The 26,953-nt window shown below is 38.3% G+C and overlaps 1 protein-coding gene across 11 annotated transcripts in view; it reads right to left on the bottom strand.

Moving 5' to 3' along the window:
* The window catches only part of LOC133848989 (amyloid-beta-like protein), a 70,514-nt gene continuing 43,561 nt past the window's right edge, over nucleotides 1-26,953 (bottom strand). For 4 of the 11 annotated variants that reach the window (XM_062284779.1, XM_062284781.1, XM_062284780.1 and 1 more), the window contains exons 4-12: nucleotides 11,300-11,438; nucleotides 10,895-11,116; nucleotides 10,072-10,832; nucleotides 9,852-10,004; nucleotides 6,245-6,394; nucleotides 5,451-6,175; nucleotides 5,223-5,367; nucleotides 4,971-5,150; nucleotides 1-4,324 (exon numbers count right to left, since the gene is read on the bottom strand). In XM_062284779.1, coding sequence (XP_062140763.1) covers nucleotides 4,217-4,324; nucleotides 4,971-5,150; nucleotides 5,223-5,367; nucleotides 5,451-6,175; nucleotides 6,245-6,394; nucleotides 9,852-10,004; nucleotides 10,072-10,832; nucleotides 10,895-11,116; nucleotides 11,300-11,438 — 2,583 coding nt within the window. In that variant the 3' untranslated portion in view covers nucleotides 1-4,216. The remainder of the gene's footprint in view (nucleotides 4,325-4,970; nucleotides 5,151-5,222; nucleotides 5,368-5,450; nucleotides 6,176-6,244; nucleotides 6,395-9,851; nucleotides 10,005-10,071; nucleotides 10,833-10,894; nucleotides 11,117-11,299; nucleotides 11,439-26,953) is intronic. The other 7 variants (XM_062284785.1, XM_062284783.1, XM_062284789.1 and 4 more) reach the window with 7 other exon arrangements.

Below are 26,953 nucleotides of genomic sequence, written 5' to 3'. Positions count from 1 at the left end.
TTTTATGTTTGGTTTTTTGGTTGTTCTTCTTTCTTCTTTTTTTTGCATTTTTTTTTGTGAAACATTTTACAATTGTTATGCATAATTTGTCATGGCTTCTTTTTGCATTCGACTGCATTTTGCATTTTGCATTTTGTGTTGTTGCATTTTCCTCAAATGTAGCATGTTGCATATTGTTGTTGAAAATATGTTTTTTTTTTTGCAATTACAATTTGCATGGCGCAATGTTTACACTTTCCACTTTAATAATAATATATATAGCGTACAATTATTGTTGCAATTACAATTGTCATTGAGTACATTTAATATTTAAATTTTTTATACGTTTCCATTTCGAACCTATGCAAAAATCATAGTTGACAAAAAGAAGTACACATTTTCTTTGTTATGTTTTAATTTTATTTTTTCGGTTTTCTTTTATTTCATTTCATTTCATTTCTTATTTTTGTTTTTCTTTTGTTTTTATGATGAGACTACGACAAAAACACATGCGACTTATTACACGTTTTTTTTTCTTATATTTTTGTGTGTTGTTGTTTTGTTTTGTATTTTTTTTTTTTAGTTTTTTGAGTTTTTTTTTTGCATTTTGTTAATGTTTTGCTTTTAAATTTTGTGTAAATTTTTCATTTATGATATTTTTTCTTTTTTACTTTTTATGTTTAATTTTATTTACGCAGGACGGGGTTTATTTCTTACACATTTGCATTTTCGCTTTCATTTTACTCTTCTCCTTTTTGTTTTTTTTGTTTTTGCTTCACTAAGTGTAAATATCAATTGTTTTTTTTTTGTTTTTAATAATTTTCTTTTATATATGTATATATTTTGTCATTTTTATATATTAATGAATAAATTAAAAAATATTCAAGCTTTGACTAGTTAGATTTTTTTTGGTATTTACTTTGTGTGTTGTTGCTGTTGTTGTTGTTGTTCTTGTTGTAGTTGTGTGATTTGAAATATATATATATATATATTTTTGTTGCTGTTGAAGTTCTTGTCATACTCTAACGTCAGTGTCTGTGTGAGTGTGCAGTGTGTGTGTGTGTGAGTGAGTGAAAATGCAGCCACCGCATAAACGTTTTATGGACTACGGATTGTTCTTGTCTTTTTAAGTTGCTCTTTGGGGTTCTGAATATGATATTATACATACTTATTTACGTATGGCGTATGCTTGGGCAAAAAAAAAATAGAGGTTAACAAAAACAATGATTATAGCGGATAGTTTGGGAGTTTTGCTTGGAGCCTAGAAAAGCTTTACAATATATATTTGAATATATATATATATATATATAAGTACCTATGCATTGAAGCATATGAGTATTTTTCTCAATGTTCGCGCAGTTAAGTGTAGATTATTTGAGAAAGTGAGAGGTTATGAAATTTATATATGTGTCACAGCAATATGGATTTTGTGGGGGGGAAGATGGTGGTAATAGGCCTGAGTAATGCAACCGAATGCAATAGAGAAAACTTGATAGCTAACGAACGACAAACGAACGAATATTGAAAAGCTAATGCAATGTGTGTGAATATCGCGAATCGAAATCGTATTTGAAATCATTGAATATTGAATATCAACATCGAGTGCCTGTTGAAGGGAGTAAATACGAGTTTTGTTGTTGATGCTAAATATATATTTCATATACATTCACATACATATAAGTGTGATATACACATACATATGTATATATGCATATATCATTATTGATTTATTCGTATAGTTATACAAATAAGGTTACAAACTTTGGTTTATAGCAAAAAATGTACTACAAATTACATTTATATAAATTGGATTTGCTCGTGTTTTTATCTGAGTATTGGTTCATGAGTATGTGTGTGTGTGTATGGGTGTGTATGGGTGTGTGTATCTTTTTATTAAATGACAAAACGTCTCAAATCTGAAAGCATTTGGCAAACACTTGTCAAATATTTGCCAAGCAATCGAGCTGAAAAATTAAACTAGCAATTTCAATCGGTTTATCTCGCCTGCCAGCTTGTCCGTCCCTCTGTCTGTCTGTCCGTCTGTCCGTCCACTTGTCGTTTATCTGTTCCCAGTGTCAATTGCTTTGATTCGGTCCGTCTATTGTCTATTGCTTGTCCAGCTGTGTGACTTGTTCACCTGTCCGTATGTAACATACGCCTGTGTCTGCAGTATTTACTTTAATTGTCAGTAATTGTTTTGATGCAGCCCATTGTGCAATCAGTTTTGAAGCGCAACTGAAGAGCAACTTGGGGTGAACCCTGAACATACTTCAATACTTTTGTTTGCATAGCATTGTGATATTGATTCAGTGTCGTCGGTAGTTCTTGTTCTTGTTGTTGTTGTTGCTGTTGAGTAGTTGGCAAAACTAACTTCAGTTCAACGATTTGTCTAATTTAACAAAATCATTTGATATGAACAAATCTATAACAAACACAATAACAAATTTGCTGCATACTCCCAGGGGCTCTAGTGTGCGTGTGTATGTGTGTAAGTGTGTGTATGTGTATGTATGTGTTAGTTGCAAAAGAACAAAAACCAGTTCCAAAAAATCTTGAGAAAATGTTCGAAAAGAGAGATTTTTGCAAAACTTTCTTGCTATTGAATTATCTCATTTCTTTCATATGCGTTTCATTTTGTTTTTTTTGTTGTTGGCTATGCACTTGCATTTGTTGCTTAATTTGCTGCTTTTGTTAATATTATTTAGTTGCCTTACTAGCTGAGTTTTTGCTTTCATCATTTTGTTTTTTGTTGCTTTTCTTTTTTTTTTTTTTTTTTGGGTGTTGTGTATAGATACATAAATACATTTATGGACATTTTTGCGTTTTGCTTTTGCTTTTGCGTTTCTCATTTTCATTTTATATATTGTTAATACATATATATATAGCAATATATATATATATATGTGATTTTTGTGGTATTGCCATATATATAGCTGTATATGTGTGTATATATATGTATATATATATATATTTATAGATTAGTACGCGTAGGTAGCTCTTAGGTTCACATGTGTCTGTGTCGCTCTGTACGTGTGTGTGTGTGTGAGTGTTTGTGTGTGTGGTTTTTGCTTACGTATTTTGCTTATGCGTTTTAAAGTTTTAGCATCTACTCATCTTTGTTTTTCTTTTAGCATGCTGCGCAGTTTAACATTAATTTTAATGTTTTTCTTTTGTAATTTTCATAGCAACTTTTCGGCTTTCCATTAGAATTTTGCTTGCGGCGCTAAAAAGTATGCTACGCTTTTTATATTATTTGCGAATGCCGCCATTTTGCATTATGATTATGTATGAGTGTATGAAAGTGGGTGTGTGTGTGTGTGACTGTCTGTGAATGTGAGTGTGCGTTGTGAATGTCTTGACAATTTATTTACTAGGAATATAATCTTCGTATTTTTCTTTTGCTTTTTGCTTCTCAAAATGTTGCAATGCAATTGCGTTTTTTTATTTTCTCAAATTAATATATTCTTGAATTTGCCATTACATTTCAAATATTAGCATCTTCTTTAGTCCTCTCAAATTCAATTCTTCTAAACAAGAACAACGCAGTACAAAATCATTTGTTTAATTTTCTATATCGCGCAAACATTTATTATTTTCCCTTTGCAAACATTTGAATTTTGCTCTGCACTTGGTTGATGTTAGGGAATGTAACAAATGAAGAGCTTCTCCATTTGTATCCTTTCATTTGCACTTGCAATTTCGCGTATGTTTCTGTTTACAATTTTCATTTTGAAGTATTTGTCTTAGGTTTAGAATGTGAGAAAGGGGAGAGAGAGCTAGAGAGAGATGCTGCTTTTTTGTTGACTGCATTTTGTTTTGGTTTGTTTACATTTTTTTGGTTTTTGTTATTTTTGTTAAACATTTAAATACTTAAATTTAATTGCTTGCTTTATATTTTTGCCTTTCATTTTTTAAATTTAATATATAGATGCATTACATTTCACTTATGTTGCGGAACTGCGCTCCTTTAGACGAAAAAAAAAATGTTTGTTTCTTATTTGTTTTTTTTATATGTTAATTTCATTTACTTTTTTTGTATTTCTTATTCTTGTTTTGTTCTTTGTTTTTTTTTGGTTTCTTTTCATTTATTGATGTGCCATGCTCTTTGCTTTGCTGCTTCTTCTTATTCTGCTTCTGCTTCTTCTTCTTGCCATTTGTTTAGGTGCATGCATTTAATTATTAATTGTTTGTTTTATTTTTTATTTTTTTTTTGCTTTGCTCGCTTTTCTCTAGTTGTTTACTCTTTCACTTCGAAATATTTGTAGGTCGGATTTTCGTACCCATTGATCTGCATGTTGGGCACGATTTTCTCCTCCTGCACGATGGGATGATGTGTGGTAACATTCTAGATTTGTTGGTGGGAAAGAGATAGACATATGATTAGTGAGTGAGCATAAACATGAAAGAGACAGCGATAGATGCTTAGCATATTGTGGATGCTTCGTTTGAGTCAGTGAGTGATTGAAATGCATAATCAAAAATATATTAAAAACTGTTATAATTTTTATATTGCAAAGTATTTGTATAATACTGTAATAATAAAATGTGACGAACATAGTTACACAAAACTGTTCAACAACTTTTTGTCAAGTTTTTTTTTTCTAAAATGTTGTAATGCAAATATAAATTAAATGTGTATCAAAATGTTTTTAACGAAAAGTGTTATACAAATAACTGTTAAAATTTCTTTCATAATATTTTTCTCAAAATGTTTAAATGCAAATATATTTTAAACTGTTATACGCATTTTGACGAAAAGTGTTATACAAATAACTGTTATAATTTTTTTCATAATATTTTTCTGAAAATGTTTAAATGCAAAATATATTTTAAGCTGTTATACACATGTTGACGAAAAGTGTTATACAAAAAAAAACTGTTATACAGTTTTAAATGTGAAATGCGTATAACGAAAGCTGTTAGAACTGCAATAACTAGCATCAACAAAATGTTCCCTAGCAAAGCATCCATTGCATCAATTATTTTCATACCTGATCCACCTCAATGAAGCCCTGCGCGTGCGGCGAACGCGATGTTCGCCACTTGGCAACGGCCACGCCGACAAATACGGCAGCCATTAGGGCGATGCCGGCAAACGAGAGCGTGAAATAGACATTGCGCCCCTCCTTGGCCGCGTGCGCATGCGAGAATTCGCGTCGCAGCGAGAAGCTCTGTAATGAGAACGAGAGAGGATACGCTTTAGGCAGATGCGGCGTGATACGTGGACCGCGCAGCTCAAATACCGATTCACGGTGGCCCAGATCGTGGGTCATGAAGTGCTGCACCTGTGGCTCAGCCTCCTGATGGGCCACAGCGGCAGCCACCTCCTCGACAGCTCGCTGCACAGCATCATCATCCACCGTTGGCAAGACGGTCTGCACTTTGGTGCTGCAAATCAAACATGAAAACATACAAACATATTTATGCAGATCAATTACATGGCATAAGTGTTGCGATAAACTGATCGATACCTGACCGTGGCCTCAGCATACTCAGCATCAGCCAGCTCCTTCTCGCTCTTGGTTGTGTCAAGATTGAGATTCGATGCAGTCACCAGACCGCCAACTCCGTCCATGCTCAGCTCCTTGCTATTGATGCTCTTGTCCTGCAGTTGTTGCTGCTGCTGCTGCTGTTGTTGTTGTTGTTGCTGCTGCTGTGACTGCGACTGTTGTTGCTGGGTTTGCTGCTGTTGCAATTGCTCTGCCGCCTGCGACTTGAGCATATCGTCCACCTTCTTGGCCTCCATGCGCAACTTCTCCTCACGCAACTTCTCACGCTCGGCGGCACGCTGCTCCTTGCGCTGCTTCTCGGCCAGACGCAAACGCTCCTTCTCGGCCACCTTGCGTTCGATCTCGATGCGATACTTGTCCAAAATGCCAGCCTCGGCCTCCTCGCTCATGCCCAGAGATGAGCCGGGAATGTCATCCTTGCTGCGCAATGCCAAAATGTAATCGTTCATCAGTTGGGCAATCTTGGCCGATAGTTCGGGATAACGCTTCAGCATGGTCATCGACTGGTTGACAGCACGATCGATATCGATCAGACGCTCCAGTGTGCGTGGTCGCTCCGATGCGGCTGCCTCCAGACCGCCGGGACCGCCCGAGTTCAACAGATGGCGATAGTGGGCTAGGGCATGGGCACGATCCTTGTGCAGAGCACGCAACAATTTCTGCAGACACTTCTCGACATGATGAGCCTACAAAAACGGGGGTGCGATCGATATTTGTGTGGAACCTGTGCGATTTATCGATCTATCTCGACTTACGTTTGGTGGCTGCTCGGTGAGCGCTTGGGTGTAACAGGTCATGGCTTCGCGTTTGCGCTGATTGATGTGGGCAAGGACACGCTGTTGGTGCATGGCGGCCAGTTGGTGCTTCTCGGCGTTGCCTTCTTCCTCGAGTGCCTGAACAGAAGTCTAAAATTACATTCCCATATAAAGACGTATTGCACACCAAGAGAGAAAGATTTTATCAGCATGAGAGTTTGCAGAATTTTCAGTTTTCAGTTTTCAGTTTTGATTTTGTTTGTTTCATTCGATCGATTGCAGCAAAGCTTCGATTACGATTACGATTATGATAACGAGATAACGATTACGATTTTGCAATGATTTTTTGCACTTTTAGATGTTTTAGATACAGTTACGTTCTTTACTAAATTGTGTACAAATTTTCATGGCTATAACTTGCACTTGGTCGTTAGTTAAATTTACTGTGTGCGTGTCTGTGTGTGTGTGTGTGCGTGTGTGTGTGGGAAGTGAGCGGCGGGGGCAGGAGTTGGATGACTCAGTTTCGAAAAGTGCTGCTGACGTAACACAATGCTGTGCAGAGTGAGAGAAGGAGAGAGAGAGAGAGAGATAGAGAGCGAGAGCGAGAAAGCGATACAAGTACTAGAACATAAATATCGATTTGTGAATGAAGTGTGGAGTGAGGGGCGGGGGTGGGCAGGGGTGGATTATTGGATATAATCCAAAACTGTACGAGTTCGCATGAGATGGAGTTTCGATTTGGAATGCCACAGTGCAACAGCATGGAGTCGAAATGGATTCGGATTCTACGATTCTTAAGAGCTATGCGAGCTATATAGAGATTACTATATTATGCTTTTTATTGCTATTTACATAATCGGTTTTTATTGGAGGCAGCTCATTCATACAAATATTTAAGCGCAGCATTTAAGCCATATTGTTTTTTTTTTGTTTTTTTTTTTAGCATTGAAGCAGCATTTCATTTAAGCCTTATATGTATTGCGCACACAGAGGGAGACAGAGAGAGAGAGAGAGATAGTGAGAGAGATAGAGACAGAGTGTTTTGTTAGCGACGGAAAGAGAGCTGAGCACTTGCTTGTTCAGGTTTTGATTATGGCCTTGCAGAGCAGTGAAATGAACAAGGTTTTTAATATAAATGGCTTTGTTTTATTTTATACAAATTCGTGTGATATTTAGAGCTTCACAAATTGGTATTGAGTTCTTACGCAGTTAGAAATTGTTTAAAGCTGTGCAAATTAGCAATTTCGTCTGTTCACGGGTCGTCACAAACATCTTTTTCTTATCGCTTAAGATAGCTTATTGAACATCGAAGTAGCGACCAGATCTTTATGACATATGACAGTACCAAATATAGTCTTCGATATATAGTATTATTAGTATTTCTTCAGTATATTAATTTGGTATACTTTAAGAAGCACTTGTATGCTCTTTAATAATGGGTAGCGAGTATTTCACAGTCGAGCACACTCGACTGAAGCTTATTTGATAGTAACTCTGCAAGGATTTTTCAAACTTTGACAGGCCAAAGCCAGCTTCTCTTTCTTACGTTTTCTTGTTATTGTTTTGTTATTGTTTGCTGTTTTTGTTTTGTTTTGGTTAGCGCTAATTGTATAGCAATAAATAAAATAATATAGATTATTAAGCCAATCCGTTCAACTACTAAAGCACTTTCGTTCTTAGATACAAAATATGCAAACGAAATCAAATAAATATAATGAAAACTAAATTTTACAAGTTATCTTTTTGTATTGCATTTCTGATGTTGCTATTGTTCTTTGTCTTTTTATGCTGTTTAATTGTTGTTGTTTTTACTGTTTTCTGTTTTCTGTATTCTGTTTGCGTTATGCTTTCGTTATATTGCGAGAGTATGATTAATAAATCATTATGCTTGTTATTGTTGTTACTGTTATTGGTTTTGTTATTATTATGATTACAATCTGATGCCTCTTTCGCTCCCATTTGCCATACATGGATACACAAAACAAGAGAGAAATTACAGCTACGAACATACACACATACACATAATTACACAGAATAAGACAGAGAGAGAGAGACAGATAGAGTTTGAGTGAGATACAGAGAGTTGCATAAATGATATAGAATTCAAGCAGAAATCGAAATAAATAGATGGCTAGATCGTTAGTTCGACAGGTGCATGATAATTTTGTGTTTCAACTTAAAGCAAAAACCAAAAATCATACTGATATTGATAATGATAATGGCAATGATATTGATAATGATCACGATAATGTTATTGATAGTGATTATGAATAGATTGATTACAAACTGATTGCTGTAGTACGTTATTATATTGTAAGCTACTTGAAGGGCGCAACAGCTTTTGATCAATGCCCCCTCCGAGTCTTGTACATGCTCTCAAATCTGAGGGTTGTGTCATGATTCAATTAGTGTTCAAGTTGTGTATTTGAAGAAATTGTCCCAAGTCGGTGTCACGCCTAACTACATCGGCTACCCACTATCATACCCCATTTACAAATAAGAATAAGGCAGAGGTCGGTTTTAGCGTTAGAATTACTCCTCGGCTTAACACACAACACAAACTGATCTGAATTTCTTCAGACAGCATCTGAAAAGCTTCCTTCTGATGAATTTTTTACACGGGAATACTGCTACCCCAGCCTAACCCTGGTCCCATTGAGTATGACATCACTCTCACAAGGAAAGTCAGATAATTTCTTGAAGATGCCGATCTCAAGACCCATAAACGTATATAGTACTATGGTAGCGGACAGTAGGAATGTTTAGAACTCTTCTAAGGCAGCCCATGAGTTATTTCTTTAACGAGAATTACTGAACCGAGAATTCTCTATTACTTATAGATGGCTAGTATACCAATCGCAATGTGAGTTTATTAGGAAGGAGCAACTAACCGAAGCGTAATATCTTGGCATCATTCCGGGACAAGAGAATCACAAGAGAATCCACTCTTAAAGGCTGCTAGAAGTGTGACCGAAAGATGCAGAAATAAAGCAGGCAAGGAAATCAATATGTTACTTGAAGCTAATAGATTAAGGCGCAGATTTGGAGGATCGCAGTGATCAGAGAGATTTGAAGCTGCACTCTGCACAGAAGCCACAGTTATAGGCTAAGAAATCCTGGCAGTGCGATCTCGAAGAGACTCTCACTTGAAATCCTAAGACTTGTCCCCTGCCAAAATTATCCCTATGATATGAAGTTAAGGTTCGGCTTGAATATGTTCCCTCTAATGTGTTGTTATTGTACTTCAAACATACTCGTATGTATATTGCTTACTAAATCAAACTAAATGTGTACTAAAAGTGTCCTCTCCCTCACACACACACACGCACACATACGCAAACACATGCATATGTAGATATGTACATGTGTAGGTTAGGTATATACATATACATAAGCAACCAAAGAGAAAGAGATAGAGAGACAGAGAGAGAGAGAGACAGTGCAAATAGAATGTAATAGAGACAGAGAAGAAAGCAATGTTGACAACGGTGGAACTGGGATCGGGATTGGGAAACTATATGCATATAGGGGAGGAAGGAACGTACTACAAACGGATCAAGTGGAATACGGAGGTTGTGGAGGTGGGGGTAGGAGGGAGGAAACAAACCTGGAAGCGTGCCGTCATGCGCTGCTTGAAACTCTGGGCTGCCTTGGGATCGGCCAGTCGCATGTCCTGGTACTTCTCCTCCAGATCGGACCAGTCCTTCATCACACGGGTGACCTTCTCGCGATGCGATTCCTCAAGGCGCTGTTGGGCTTCCTTTGTTTAGAATACGTTTTGTTTTTTGTTGGATAAATAAACCTGCGCCCTCAACGTAAACACTTACTTTCTGACTTACTTTGTAGCTCTGATGCTCGTAGTGGGGATCGAAGTGCGTGAAATATGGATCCGATGTTGGCTGTGCCGTCGATGGCGGTGCACCCACCGCACTTGCACCCGCACCCACACCCGCCATGGCAGCCGACGAGGCAGCAGCAGCAGCAGCGGCGGCAGCAGCAGCTGACAATTGTGGCGTGCTTGTGGCAAGTTCCGGTTTCGCAGCTTGTTGCTGTTGATTCGATTGCTTCGATTGCTGCTGATCCACAGCTGTGAGGCTAGCCGGCGACATCGATGGAGCCTTCAACGAGGGCAACGCAGCTGGCTTGGCACCGCTCGAGCTGCCATTTTGATCCCAGGCATCGGCAATGCCGGCCACATCGCTATCGGAGCCAGCGCCATCCTCTTCATAGTTATCGCTATCCTCGCCGCTGTCGTATTCCGCATTGATGTCATCGAGTGCTCCGCTGTTGGCATCGCTGCCAGCGCCAGCTGCACCGCCGCCAACTGTTGCCGCCTCATCGGCAACCATTTCGTCCTCCTCATCATCACCCATCAGATCGTCCTCGTCGTCCAGTTCATCGTCGTTGGCATCCTTTGAGTAGTTGGAGTCATTGCTCTCATCTTCCTCGTTCACGCTAAGCTCATCGTTGGCCACATTGTTGTTGTTGTTGACGTTCAAGTTGTTGTTATTGTTGTTGTTGCTGTTGCTGTTGAGCTGAGCTGGCGGCATGACAGGCATATCGGTCTTCTTTACGCGTATCTCGTCGGCTGCAAGTAAGTCGAGTCGAGTCGAGTCAAGTACTTAGGTTAGTTTTGGTGGTTACACTCACTCTTAAAGTGCTTGGGGCAGCAGACAAACTCAACGCCCGAGAAGAGCGAAATGCCGCAGGGCAACAGCATGGCAAAGCTACGCATCTGCATGCCACGCTCCTGACAGGCAGCAGCTCCGGTTTGGTTCCATCTCACGAATGGCCAGCAACGCGACGCATTGTGTATGTGATCGAAGAGGCAGCCCTCGGGCACCAACAATGCGTCCGATTGGAATGGTCCTTCTGAAGCCAAACGAGTTGCCAAAAGTCGCATCACATCACAGATTGCACATCATCATTTCCAGTTGCCAGTCGCATTTGTTTTGTTTGTTTGTTTTCGTTGGAGACAGAGAGAGATAGAGTGAAAGAGCAGATGTTTCACATTTTTGTGGCATTTCAAAACAGATTTTCTCTTCTCGTACTCACCTAGACAACGGAATGGCTTAATCCAGCGATGAGCTCCCTTGCACTTGGCCGCATTGAGTGCGCCCTGGCGACACCAGCCTCCGATTTTCTGGTAGTGCGATGACTCCACGATATTAGTAATGTCTCGATTGGGATAGGCCTGAAAGATGTCAAATAAAAAGCAAGGAAATTAAATCATTTATTTGACTACATATTTTTATTGAATAAGAATTTAGTTACTAGTCGTTAAGTGTACTCATATTAAATGTTTGTATTGGTTTATTATTCAATGTTTCAATTATCAATACAATTGTAATTATTCAATAGTTTTATAGCTCCTTCAGCTTGCGTTGATAGTTCATAAAAGTATGTGAAAGAATTACAAATATGAATATAAGTATATAGTACAAAAAACTTCAAAGCTCAGATATATTCTTATGCACTTTGACAGCACTTAATGCATTCAACTCAGAAGTATCAATACTTTAAAGATGTAAATAGATCAGAAATTCTTTTATTCATTTACTAGCATGCATAGTTTATTATTCTATGCCTTTAAAATTCATGTTTTAATTTGCCTTTCAAAATATAATATAATAATGTATGTCTTATAGTAATTTCTGAATTTAAAAATGAGTGACGAAGAATTTAAAAAGAAAGATTTATCTTAGTTAGCTACTAAAGCTCTTAAGAATGTTTCAGCTATGCAAGAATCATATTCCAATTTATCGATTACAAAATGCAACATTTTTAGTCAATGTTGAGCACATTGATTTGAGAACTTCAAGTCAATGTTTGTTAACTGAATCACAAAAATTCGTTCCTGTCATTGAGGAACAATTTCTTCAATTTAAATCGATTATAAGCTTATGCGTTAGTAATCGAAGATGCCCTTGATAAATTTATGCGAAATTCACAGAGCACAAAAGTCGAATTAAGCATTGCTTGAGAACATGCTTTGAAAGTATTTGATGTTTAATTTCGTTTCGTAAACGTTTTGCGCTCTATGTTGAATTTATAATGTCTGGCGATTTTATTTTGGCTTTTCGGTTTACCTTTGGGAGTAACAACAAGAAACAACAAGAAATACGAGCATGTTAACTAATTCTAATGTTTATTCAAATGCGAGTGTGTGTGTGTGTGTGTGTGTGTGTATTTCAATCCTGACTTGTGCTATTTAGATGCTTAGCAACTACAACGAAATTATCATCTTGATTGAGTTGTTCCAAGTGGCAGCTGCTTGTTGTCAAGTGTGGATGTGATTGTTTGTGTGTTTGTGTGTATATGTGTGTGTGTGTGTGTGTGTGGAAGACACTTCGAGGCATGTAAATTGAGTGCACCCAAAAGCCTTGGCTTCGATTTTGACGCCTGACTGTTGCACACACACACAAACACACACACAGTGTGTAGCACAAATAGTCAAATTGGGGCAATCGTCATTCACTCACACACACACACACATACACTTACGACGAAGCACTCACTCACACAACGGTAAGAGAGTGCCTTTGAGTGGGCATCAAAGTTTTCAATTCGTTTTGTTCCATTGTGTTGTGCCGAGCAACGCACACTTGGCGTATGCGTAATGTGCGCATTTAACTCTCAAGGATCTCTAGCATATCGCCCAGAGTCTTGACACTCTGACTCTCTCCCAATGCGCTAGATTAGCCATCAACTCATCCATCGACCTGGCTAACCCAACCTCATTTCTTCCACTATAGTATTTTTGTATTTTTCTTAAGCTGCAGATATTATGATTGTGAAGTTAGAGTCGGAGTCGGAGCTGGAGCTGGAGCTGAACTACTACTAAAAGCTTCAGTATATCGGTTTCTCCTCTAGCCAGCAAGTCTATAAATATTCATTGTGTGTGCGTTGTTGCCCCGTTGGGAATTGGGAGTGGTGGGAAAAAGAAAGGCATATCGTTGAGCGCAGCGTAAGCGGTTAAATCATTAGATATTTATAGGTTCCAGTTTCATTGTCTGCGGCGCTTGCTTAGCCAAGCATTTCATGCGTCGCTTTTTGTTTGGCCAACGAGCAGTAAAACTTTAATTGGCCGCCCGGTTTGATTGACTGGCTAAATGACTGACTAACTGAATGGCCTAATAAAATATCGCACACAGCCACGTGCCACATACATACTCATAGCATATATGTTCACTCTGTGTATGTGTGTGAGTGTGTGTTGTATATGTGCACTACATTTGTTTCAAACAATTATGTGCCGAGTGGCATACACACACATAGAAAGAGAGAGAGAGAGAGAGAGAAGAAGCAGCAGCAGCAGCTCATGAAAATGAGGCCTTTTTAAATGTTGTTTGAGTGTTTCGTTGCAAATGGCACACATACTTACACACACACTCTACACACACACACACACACACACACATACACACATGAATAATACGAGTGCAAACGGCACATAAGCTAGTACGATCCGCTTGCCGAGCTGAGCTGAGCTGAGGCCAGACAGTAAGTTCCCCAACCATCTCCCATTTCGTGTCCGCCTCCCCTTCCCCCCTCATCCCTCGTCCTGGCTCTGTTGCCACATCTTTTAGGCGTCCAACACAACTGGGTGTATACGATGTATTGCCGTTGCCGTTGCTGTAGCTGTAGCTGTAGCTGTTGGCAACCGGGCTAAATAAAACATTAAAAGCACAAAATAATGATGCTGATGCATGTCAAGTCAAACTGAAAACCGAAACCCCAAAGGCCTGCCCCGCCCCCTCCAGCACACACACACTGAACACTGTACACTGTACACTCTACTATATACACTGAAAAAGTAAAACAAGTCTCGCCACAAGGCCTCATGCTGTGTTCAGTCCATAAGCGCAACAAAAAAAAAAAAAAAGAAGAGGAACGCACAAAAGCCACTGTGGCATTCACTTGAGATATGCAATAAAAATTCCGAATAAAGAAAATGTTTCATCATTTTCTTTTGCCGGACTTTATTATTATTATGCTTACAATGTGCTTGCAGACGCTTATTGATAAATTGCAATAAATCAATGCTTGACCTCCCCTTTTTGCATTAAAATTGAATGCTAATTGCTGCATATTACAGCTCAATATTGATTTTTATTTTCTTGTTGTAGAATGGAATGCGTATGAAAACAATACAAATTCTGAAATGCTTGTAAAACGCTTTTTGCAATTTCTCTAGGTATTTTATTTGGCATAATTGAATGTAAATGGCGTTAATCTAGTTTGCTATGCAAACAGTTGAGAACATTTGCATACAGATTTTGGTAGCAATTTACTCTACATTAATTTGCAACGAAAATACTATACTATAAGCTCTTAGTAAATAAATAGAGAATTATTTTTTTTAAAAGTGCGACAGAATAAATCACTTTTTTCGCTCAAATTATTTTGCATTTATAGCATAATAATTGTAGCTTATATATTTATTTTATTTTATATTTACTTAAGTAATCCTATCACAACTCTAATAATTTCAAATTATTGCGATTATCACACTAACACATTCATATAAATTTATTTAATTACGTGTTATGAAGGATTTTTATGAAACTGTTATATTTATAAAATACTGTTGTACGGAGTTCATACTTGTTATATTTATAAAGAACTGTTATACTTTTGACTACTCAGTGAAGTACTTGAACTTGAGTTTGCTTATCATACTGTTCTATTTATAAAACACTGTTATACTCAGTGCCGCATTCCAACTTGAATGTGCTTATTAAACTGTTATATACATATATGAAATACTGTTATACTTATTATGTTTATTCTAGAATAGGCACTTGAGCTAGCTTATTAAACTGGTTTATTTATAGAATACTGTTATGCTTGTTGTATTCAGTGGCGCATTGCTTATTAAACTGTTATATTTATAAAACACAGTTGAATTTAGTGTCATATTCTAACGTAAATATGATTCTGTAATATATAACATTTTGGTATACGTGTTATATTCAATCGAGCATAGTTTGCTTATAAAATACTGATGTAATAGTAATTGAATTATTGTATGTTTAGAATACTATTATACTATTGTGGCATATTGCTTATTAATCTGTTATATTAATAAAACAAATTTATACTCAGTTGCTTATTGAATGTGGCTTAGTAAACTTCAATGTGTATAAAATACTGTTATACTTGTTATACTCAATGGAGAACTGCTACTCTTATTTGCATATCGAACTGTTATATCTATATAAAATACTGTTATCCTCGGTGTTGCACTGCTACTTGCTGATCCACTGTGCGTTCTTGGCAGCTTTTGTTTGTCGTTGCCCCATCGTTGCCATTGCGTGCGTGCGAATTGATATACGAGTATCCTTCGCCTGCCCTCTCACACTCTCTTGTTTGCACCCAGCATCGCTTAGTTGCCATTTAAAGGGAAAATATAAAAAACGCACATCATCATCAGCAGCAGCAGCAACAGCAACAGCAACAGCAGCAGCCAGCGGCAGCAGCATCCATAACAACAACAACAACAGCAGCAGAGATGGCGACAACGTCATTTGCAGAGGCAGCCTTTGCCTGACCAGTGCTCGCTGTTGTTCTTGTTGTTGTTGTTGTTGCAGCTGCCTGCGGTTGACTGTGAGTCCGCCATTTGTTTGGTCGTTGGAGTATATAAACGTGCCAACCGAATGCGCAAACCAACACACGCACACACACGCAGAGAACTACACATAGCATCACTTTCACACGTACAGACGAGTGTGCTGCCAAAGTAGGCGTGGCGGGAGGCAAGCTGCGAACTGCGAGCTGCGAGCTCTGGGCCTCATGGGTGGCGCAGGCCCAAAAGCCTAAAGCTCGCTTGCCCCCTCAGTTGCTGCTGCTGCTGCTGCTGCTGTCGCATCGCTCGCTCGGGCATCGCTCTGGTATCGCGTTGCGTTGCGTTGCGTCTCAGCTTCTCGGCACTCGGTTGTCGTTGTGGCCGCGGGGCGGAAGGGGAGGGGAGGGAAGGGAAGGTAAGCAGGGCAGGGTTTGGTTTAGCTTGGCCCGGCTAAAATGTGTTCGTTCTACTTGGCTTAATCAAAACATATTCAACCGAGCGTGATGCTGTTTAAGTGCTTCGCTCGAGAGAGCTTGCCACAAATATACACGCAGCGCAACTTATTGTAACAGAATTTGATTCTTTTGTTTTCTACAAGCACACACAAGCAGCCAACATATGTGTGTGTTTGTGTGCGAGAGTAAAATGAAAAGCAAATTTAATTGTATAAAATTAGCAACAACACACACACACACACAAAAAAAGAGAAAAAGCGAGGCTCCCACAGCGGCGTGTGTGCATGTGTGTGCATGTGTGTGCATGTGTGTGCATGTGTGTGTGTGCGCTAATGACAGACAAACAATTAAACTTGACATTTTGCTATTGTCCCTCAACAACACACACACACATGCAAACCACAGAGGTAGCTAGAGGAACGTGTTGTTGCTATTGTTAAACGTGCATGCGCTTATCCTTGAGCAATGCAATTAGACAAGTTTCAATAGCAATAGAAACCGCATCAAAAACAACAGTTTGAGAACAAAAAACATTTAAAAAACAATATATGTTTGCATATAGTATATATTGCGTTCCACATTCCACATATTGAACACAAAATGGCGGCAGCTGTACGTAGTTGTTGTTGCTGTTGTTTTCTTTTTTTTTTATTGTTCTCTCTGCAGTTATTGCTGTTGTCATGCTCCTCAACAACATCACGTTTGGTCCTTGAAGGATACGTTTTATTTTTGGCCACAGATCGTTAAAATACGTCACATGCATACGTGGGCAGCACTCGAGTGCGTCAACACAGACAAAGAGAGCGATAGGGGGAGAGAGAGAGAGAAAAAGTCTCGCACCCACACATAGAAATATCCCAAAGCAATATGGGGAGCATTCCCACTATAATATATTTGAAAAGTAGAGCAACAAATATGAACTTAAACTCATTTCAAATATCATGAAATTAAAAGCATTTGCTTTCAAATACTTCAAGTAAAATGTAAGCTCCATTTTACGCCTACTTTTATGAAGAATACATTAACTATATAAATGTTTCCTATGCTGTCCAAACATTGAATAAAGTATCATCAAACTATTGTGTCCCATATTTGGTTTTCTTATATTTAATATTGCGAATTCAAAAAAAGAACTATCTATAATACTTTACTAATATTTTCACCACGAAAATGTAAGCCAAAAAAATATGTAAATTTAAAATTTAAATTTATTCCCAGCTTTGCAGTGACATTTCAATTTAGAAATATATATTTTGAAAAGGAAAAAAAAACAAGCTTTTGCTCAAGAGCAAAAACAGTTTATAATGAGTGGGCAACTTGAACTTATGCGCGATTTTAACTATACTTATATTTGATGAAAATCAACTGCTTCAGTTTTTTCCTTATTACTTGACCGACTTATCTCCGCTAATTATTTTCATTCTATTCAAACTCATATTGAAGCTTGAAAAGTGAAGGACGATTAACAAAAAAAAAAAAAATATAAAATACATTTTTAAACAGTTCAAATTATGAAACGATGAACGAGTGCTCATCAAATATTTACGGCATTCATTTATCAAACAATAATGTGAGCGTATGAAAAAATTGTAATGTTTACTAGCACAAAATTAGTTAATTGTCCTGAAAATCAGATAGTTTATCAAAGCAGCAATCAGTCAATTAGTCAGTCACCCAGATATATGCAGAATATGTTAAATATGTAAATAAATTCAATGCTCGTTTTTGTTAATTCAAATGCACATGAATATTTTTGCATCGTTATAACCTCAAATTAAATGTGCTTTTATTTGGAAAATGTTTAAATAAAAGAAATGTTTAGCAAGCACACTTTTAACACAATTTTTCGAATATTGTTTTGTTATTTGAAAATCAGTTTGTCAAACAAAAATAAATCGAAATTAATTAAGAATTTTGCCAAAAGCCGCAAATACGAGTATGGAAAAATGTACATAACAAATACACGAATATTTTGTTCATGAAACAATTTCCATTTATCGTTTTATCCTCGCAACCTGCTCCTGCCAACATTTTCATATTTTGATCAAATTAGTTTCCCATTCAATGGATTTTGCTGTTGCGAAACAAAACAACACAAAAAACAGAAACGAAAACAACCAAAAAAAAAAACGTTGCATACCGCGAGGCGCAAATTTGCCACAGACTTCACTGTTGACGCCTGCAGCTGACAGTTGGCTGTTTGGTTTTGATTTTTGGTACAGATTGTATGCGAAGCATGCCCCAAAGTGCTTGTCAATGCATGCAAAATGCAAACAATCGACTTCTATGTGCGGTGTGTATGTGTGTGTGTGTGTGTGTGTGTGTGAGTGCGAGAGAGAGAGAGAGAGAGAGAGAGAGAGTCGCTGCAGCCGAGCGCGTTATTGAAAATGATTTTTTAATGCGACATTGAGGTGAGGTCACAGCGCACCCGCCTCCACCTTCAGTTTGCCTCCCCCTCTAGCTGTCCCGCCTACTTCTTCTCCCTCAGAGGCAGCCTCATCGCTCGTCAATTGCCGCCGCCGCCGATCCCCGCTTTGGTGCGTGTTCTGGCAAATCATTTTGTGGCAACTTTCTATTTGCATTTTCCTCTGTACATTTTTGTTGTTGCCGTCTTTTGTTTTTATTTTGCCATTGCTGTTGTTGCTTCTGTATTTTTTTTGTGTTGTTGTGTTTTGTTTTTAATTTTATTTTTTATTTTATGTGCGCGCGGTTTGAAGTCCGCAGGGGCGTGGCCTGGCCCCAAAGGCATTTGTTTGTACACGCCGCTGAGCTTGTTGTTATTTAAGTTTTACCGTCAACCTCGCTCCTCGATCCCGCCTTCGCCCACACCGCTGTGCTTTAGCCACGCCCACAACATTGTCGTCGTCACTCTCGGCACTGAATTCGAGTTTATATGTATTTATACCCGCTACGTATGGGGTAGAAGGGTATTATAAGTGCCGCAAGGAAATGTGTGTAACAGGCATTAAATATATATACAAATATATATTCTTGATCAACCATGTTCTCAAGCGGCGTCAATCATCTGATACACATGACAGTTTAAGCCTATAGAAACACCTGGCATTCAGTTACTCCACGTGGAGAGGTTGCTGGTTACTTCAAGCCACCACAAATGGCTTAAAAGTGTCAAGTCAGTTGGTGAAACACCAGGCGAACATAAGAGAGCAGCAAGCAGAAGTACAGAAACTTTCTTACTTACTCGTTCTTTTTAAATTAAATTTATTTAATTCAAATGTCTTTATTGTTCGTTACTCTCCAAGTTTGCTGTTCTAATTCAACCATTTAATAAGTCAAAATCAGAATAAAACAGAATTTTTTGTAGCATACTTTCAGGTTTCAGCAATTCAAATCCTCATTGCGAGATCGAGCAAAAGATGGCGCCACTGAGCAGCTTCAGCTTGCTACTGATTATGTTCGTACTTTATCTTGTGGCTTGGAACTCTTTTTTATATTTTAGCCGCGCCTTTAGTAAGTCAACAACAACACCTACTTTGTTGAGACTTAAGATTTAGTAAGTAGTTGAACGTATATACTATACGTACTTATGATATGAGGATAAGGCTTGGCCCGAATAAGTTTCTCCTAAATGAGTTGTTAAGGTTGTTGTATTGGAAAAATTATTTAAAAAAAAGTTGAGTCAGTTGAGCAGTTAAATGAACAACAGCTACTAAAACAAGAGTTGTAATACCAGATAATTCTAATTCTAATTTGGTGATCAAATCAACTTAAAAGTTGTTCAAGAAACAGGCTTTAGAATGAAGTTATTGCAAACAAACATAGCCTGGATTGAAATACTACATGTTATACAAATCAAAGCAAATTCACTTTTTTACTAGCGGGTATTTCGCAGTCGAGCCTACTCGACTGTAGATTTCTTGCTTGTTTTAGTTAAGTCAATGCTGCTGACGTTAGTTAGTTACCCATTCCCCAACAACAGCAACAACAACAACGGTTGCCCTACGGCCAACACTGACCGTTGCTCCGTCTCTCTCTTCGCTCTCCCTCTTGCTCTTTATGCCCCTCGCTTTTATCCGTTCGTGGACACTCGGCCTTCGCGCGTGTGTTTGGACCTCTTCTATGCGTTGACATTGAAATTGTAAAAATAATTCTCCCCAACCCCCAGCCAGCAGTGAGCACCTTTCACGCACATATAAATATATGCTGGGTATATGTAAGTAGTATGCGTATATAGATAGAGTAGCTGAGCCACACACAAAACATACACATACATATATAAGGACATATGTATATTCAAGTAAGGGCCAAAAAGGCTAAATGTTGTGTTGTTGTTTCCATTTGTTTTCCCTTGCCATTGTTGTTGTTGTTGTTGTTGTTGTTGTTGCTGTGGCTTTGCTGGGGCTTTTGCTGTTTTTGTGTGTTAGTTCAAAGTTTTGTGTCACAAAGTCATTTCTGTCAAATAGGCAAAGCAAACACATTATAACTCGACTGTCTCTGTGGGTGAATGTTGCGTGCTTTGTGTGGGTGTGTGTATTTGTGTGTGTGTGTGAGTGTTTGTGATAGTGTGCGTGAGCGTTATTTAAAGTTCAGTTTGACAAGCACTGTTGCCCAGCCGGTGCTTCTCACTTTCCTTTGCTTTTCCTTTCCTTTCCCATTTTTTTTGTGACAACGCGTATACGCCATGTGGTCCTAAGCATAAGGCTCAACCCGAGAAACTTGTCCAAATGTTAGCCAAAAACACTTTTTGCTCGCATGCGAACGAAACTTTTGGGCAGCGAAACTTTGTTGGTTATATTATCAATAAAGAGACAAATAAGTTTGCTGCTGTTAAGCGACCAATCGATTAACTTTTTACTTAAGGAATTTTCGATTAATTGAAAAGAGAAGCATCGAGCAGCAAGCAGCAAGCAGCAAGCCAAGGGAATTTCAATTGCCAGCACTTTGCAAATAAGTTAGCAAAATATGAAACTTGCATAATTTATGCATCTACTTAAGGCAACTCAAAGAATTTTGCTTAATTCAAAGAATGAATTTTATAGCAAATTAATTGAGCTATGTTTTCGTTCAAGTTCTCTTACACACACCAAAAAGAAAGAAAGAAAGGAAAAGAAAATAATGTCCTTTGTTAGTTGTGGTTGTCGTCGCTCGTTTGTGCCACAATATTCTTATGTATACATGCAATACATCACCTTTAATGGGCATTATGTGTTAGCAAGCATTTAGCCCTAAATGCCCGGCAATGTTACAAACAATTGAATTAAGACTGGGCCGCTGCACAATTGTCCCCCCCCAAAGCCAGGGCGATGGAAGCGTGCTGGACGGACAAACACACAGCCCAAATGAGCCGCCAACCCAACAGCAGGAGAAGCAGCAGGAGGAGGAGCAGCGCTGGGCCACTTGCCACTTGCCTCTGCTGTTGCGCTGCGCTGCGCTGTGTGTAATTTTGCCAGGCATTTAAGGACTTTGGTCGAGGCTAAAGCTGAGCCTCAGTCCCAGACCCATTTGTTAGTTGTGGCCTAATGTATGTGTATGTGTCAGTGTCTATCTGTCTGCCTATCTATCTAACTTGCTCTCTTTCTCTCTGTCTGTCTGTATGGTGTGTGTGTGAGTATTGGGCATTTATATTTAGACATAGCTGGAGTATATAATATAGTTTGCCTTGTATATGGCTCGCTGGTTGTTGAGTAAAAACGACTAAACTACTTTTTGCCAGTTCAGTGGCTTTCAATGGCCATGCGGCATTTAATTATAAACATTTTATAAATATACTTATGCTGCATGCACTTACTTATATCTATACCACACATATACACATACAACACACAACAGCGCATTAGCTCAGCTCATGTCCATGTGGCTCAACAATTTGTTGCCAACTTGAGTCGAGTGGTAAATGCGAATAAAAAGAAAGAAAAACAGTGAAGGGAAAATGCAATTGATTTCGCTATAAATCGATGTTTTGCCCATCTTCATTTGTATTCCCCCTCGCTTAGACTGAGTATCTGTGTATCTCTCTCTCTCTCTCTCTCTCATTGCTTATTTCACTCGCTCTCCTTCTCTCTCACTGTCCTCTTTGGCATTGCTTTAAAAGTACTTGCACTATGATGGCAATGTTCGCAGTGAATGCGAGTAATTAGCGCTTTGAATGCCCCACTCACAATTCACAATCCACAGCACTCACTATTCACTCAGCACTTAGTGCGCAGTGTTCAGCAATCAGGGCAGCAAACAAATCTATTTTTTCAACTACACTTTATATATTAAAATGTTGTGTCAAAATGTGTGAATGAAACAGTTTATGGCCTGCCAGTTGCTTTGGCCATAAACACCAACTACAAGACGACATTATGTATACGTAAAGCCACAGTGTGAGCCGCAGAAATATGATAGGCATCAGCTAGAAGCATTCTGAGCATTGTGTTTGTGTGTTTGTATCTTAATGTTTGCATCTGATGGCCGCATTTTAATTGACAGACTGTTAATGCAGCAATATATACACACACACACGACTCGCTCACTCTCTCGCTTTGTCGCTTTCTGGGCAGACATTAAAGCGAGCAAATTGCATTTTGAACCATAAATCGCATCTAAATTCAATTAACTGTGTTAACTTGCAAGCTTCAACTTGGCGGTGGGGTCAGCTTGGGCAGCTGAGCTTCAACTGCGCACGCTATACTATACTATACTATACTATATAAATGTAAGCTCATTTGTCGCAAAATCTCATTAACCGTTCGTTTGGAGCTGGAGCTGGAGCTGCTGCTTGTTAGTGGCGAGGGGTGATGGCTAAGGGGGTACGCCATCATGTCGTTAATTAGGAAGGTTTTGTAATTGAATACACAGAACCGTTATGATGTTACCAGTTACCAGTTGCCAGTTACGAGTTGCCAGTTATCAGTTACCAGTTACCAGTTAGCAGTGACCCAATATCTTTTACCATGTATCTGCGTGTAATTGGGCGTGTGAGTGTGTGTGTGTGTGTGTGTGTGTGTGTGTGTATTGCCATATCACTCATCATTAACTCATTTGTAATGTGTTTTGCTTATGCACTTAATTGATCCAGTTGAACAATGCGTGTCGGCTTTTGTATTTGACCCTTTAAGCTAATTTAATACCTATGTTAAATATACAATTCCAGCAATTAAATCTAACAATTGCAAGCCGGAATAAACAACTTTCAACTTTGCCCCTTAAGAAGAAATATGATTCGCAAACTTATTGCCCAACAATTGAAGCATGTATTATAGTAGTTAAAGGCGGACAGCTAATTAAAAACAATGAAGAAAGCTACATTCGAGTGTGCTCGACTCTGAAATACCCGCTGCCATTCTAAATGAAAGCAAAAGCAGTATTATTTTTCAAATATACCAAATTAATATATCGAAAAGTTTAGTATATTGATATGGTATTACTTTCTAGAACAAGTAAGAAAGCTACAGTCAAATGTGCTCGACTATAAAATACCCGCTATAAAGTTTTGTAATTACTGTTGCGAACGATTCTCAATTGCAGTCTAAGAGAGGAAGTCCTTTCAAGCTCAAATGCTGCGCGAATCGATGATAAATATTTCGTAAGTAAAGTGAACAACATGCAAATAAATAAAATAATAAGTAAGTAGTAAAAAAGACAATATGATTTGGTCTTAAAACTATTGAATTTGTTTTAGTTTATGATAAGAGCATGGACAATGTTCTTGAAATCAAGATGTGTTTTCTAACATTTAGATTTTGTTGCAGTTTTGAGAACAGAATTCTAAGAACTCAGACCAAAAACAATGTTTAAAATACCCTTTTACGCTTTGGGTAGCGGGTATAAACAAGCAAGCACTAAAAGAGATTTTGAATATATAAATACGTGCCCGCTTGGCAATTTGTTGGATTTGTTCGGCTGGCAAAATCAATGCGTGTTCAATGCAAATGAGTACAAAATAACAACGACAGCAGCTTGTTCTTGTTTTGTGGAATATGTAATTTAACTCATTACCGGAGCAATAACAGTATACGAGTAACAGCAATAATAAGCAAAGAAATATTTTATTGTATCTTTGACGCAGATACATATATCGGTAATCCCCGAAAACGAAACAATGTCCAGACACATTTCATAGCCCGTGGCATGTGTTGAATGCAGAGGAAAGCGGGGAGGGGAAGGCGGGTGTGTGTGTGGCGTTAAAGCAGCTGCAAATTAATTAATTTCCATTTGAATTGCAAACAGTGAAATAAAAACCAAAATAAGGCAAACCAAATGAGTAATAAAAAAAACGAAAAAAAAAACAGTGAAGAGAAACCAACATTTAAATATGCACATACTTAAATGAATATGTTATGCTGCACTTGGCACTCGACGAGGTCCTTTTGCCCCCCCGTCCCTTAAAAATAAAAAATAAAAAAGCGCAACCAGTTCAGCAATCCGCAACCAAACAACAACAACAACAATCACAACAGCAACTACAAAGGACAACAGGTTTTATTTAATTAATTTCTTTTTGCGACCGCCGTCAAAAATTTTTGAACGACTGTTGAAAAAAAGTGTAGCATACTTTTGTGCGGCTTGATTTATTTTGCCAGCAAACAGCATTTCTGACCAAAAGTGTGGACTATGCAGCATGGTGAGTGAGGGGTGGGGAGGGAAACAGGACTTAAATGCGAATGGAATGGAGTGAAGTGGAGAGGAAATGAATGCGGCCTTCTGTTTCGCTCTCGCTCTCTCTTCCTCTCTATATATAAAATATATTTTTATATGTGTGCGAGAATTAAGTGAGCGTAAACTCTATGTGCGTGTGCGTGTGTGGGTGTGTGTGTGTGTCTGTATAAATTTACTATATACTATATGTATGTATATATAAATATTTGTTTGTGTTTGGGCAGCGAGTGCTGCTGCTGCACGGAAAATAGCCAAATTAAAAAGCGAGCAAATGTTTAAGAAGAACTGCCGCACAAACACACGCACACACATCGACACACACACACACACACACACATGCATACACGTACAGTGCACAGCCTCGCTCTGGCTGCAATTTACTTGCCTTGCCACGTCGCTTTTGCATCAATTTGGCTTTGCCCCACGCTTGACATTAATGGCAACCCAAAAACTCTCGCTATCGCTCTCACTCTTGCTCTTGCTCTTGCTCTCCCGCTCGCTCTTTCTGTCTACCCTGGGTGAAACTCGTCGGTGGAACTGCACTGCGACTGTGTCTAGCTTATTGGATAATCTGATTTAAGAGCCAGTTACTCACATGCATGCACTTATTGCGCTTAATGGCACGCTAATGATAACAAATGAAATAAAGTAAGCATCTTCTTCTTTTTTCTTTTTTTTTTGCTGGGTATTTCATAGTCGAGTCACTGTTTGTTATTTTCTCTTTTTTAATTTTGTTGTTGTTTTCCTTTCTTTTTTTTTTTTTTGTTTGGGGTATTCGTTAGTGGCAACTGCAGTTCAAGGCTTGTGTTGCTGTCGAAACCAAACAAAATTCACAGATTGAAAATTGCGTATACGTGCAGAGTTCATCACTGTTGTTGTTGTTGTTGTTGTTCGTACGTTCGTACACAGATTTTTGTTTCAACTGCAGCTTCAGCTTCAGTATGACTATAGAATGCTATTGGCTGGCATCAGCAATCATGAACAACAGTCAAATGCCTTGTATACTTGCATATTGGCGCATCTTCAGCTAAACGCACTCAGCACTCAGCATTGTGCTCTGCCATTGCCATTGTTACGTATACGCAATGTGCGTGCGTGGTTCGAGTTTTGGGCTAATCAGCACAAAGTGCTCACAGAGTTGCCTAGCAATGGCAAAACACTAATGGACTGCTAACAATGCTCTGCCGGATTGTTCATATTGTGTTCGCTTTGTAATTATTACACGAAAATTCTCTAAAAATACATTCAATCAATCCAAATTGAATACGAACATTCTTTGGCAAATTAGTAAATCAATTGTTGTGCCAAGTAAAAGTGTAAAGCAAAATGCATTGAATTGTACAAGCATATTTTCTATTTCAATAATTTAATTTAACGAACCGCATTCTTACACAAATTATTAATTATGCAGTGAGCAGCAGCAATTTTTGTCTCAAGCTGCTTTTATGCGGCTTTATGGTTTCTCATAAACTGACTGCAAAATTGAAATTCCAGCATTGCATTCAAATGAAATTTAATCAGAGAAATTCACAAAAATCTTTAAACAAAAGCAGAGAGTTTTGGCTTTGTGTGTCTTATTTTCCATTGCATTTTATATTACAATCGAAGCGGCAGCATCAAAAACATGTGCCCATAAATTAAGCATAATAAACATAATTATAAAATACTCTTCTCGATATATATACGCAGCAAATTGTAGGCTGGCAACATTTGAGCGCAATGCAAATGAAAGGCCAATAAAATATTTGCCACAGCCGCAGCCACAGACGCCGCCATCAGCCATCATATGAGTACCTTATTTATGGCCATACACGAGTGTGTTCTCCTCTCTCTCTCTCTCTCACTCACTCTTCTGCTGGTTGGGTGCGAGTGTAATTTGATTTATGTTGTGGCAAAATGACAGCAACAGCAGCAACAGCAGCAATGATGACGATGGCAGCACCAGGTCGCAACAAATTTGCGTGTCAAAATCAACTGCGACAGCTTTGACATCCCGCAAGGCTCATTAGAAGCAGCCTTACCACTGATAAGGATGCGCCACACACTTTTGCGCCACAAATAAACAGCAAAAGAAAAAAAGAA

This window comes from Drosophila sulfurigaster, chromosome X (genome assembly GCF_023558435.1).
Source record: "Drosophila sulfurigaster albostrigata strain 15112-1811.04 chromosome X, ASM2355843v2, whole genome shotgun sequence".
NCBI classification, from domain to species: Eukaryota; Metazoa; Arthropoda; class Insecta; order Diptera; family Drosophilidae; genus Drosophila; species Drosophila sulfurigaster.
Note: the sequence above shows the minus strand (reverse complement) of the source record. Positions and strands in the feature narration are given on the sequence as shown.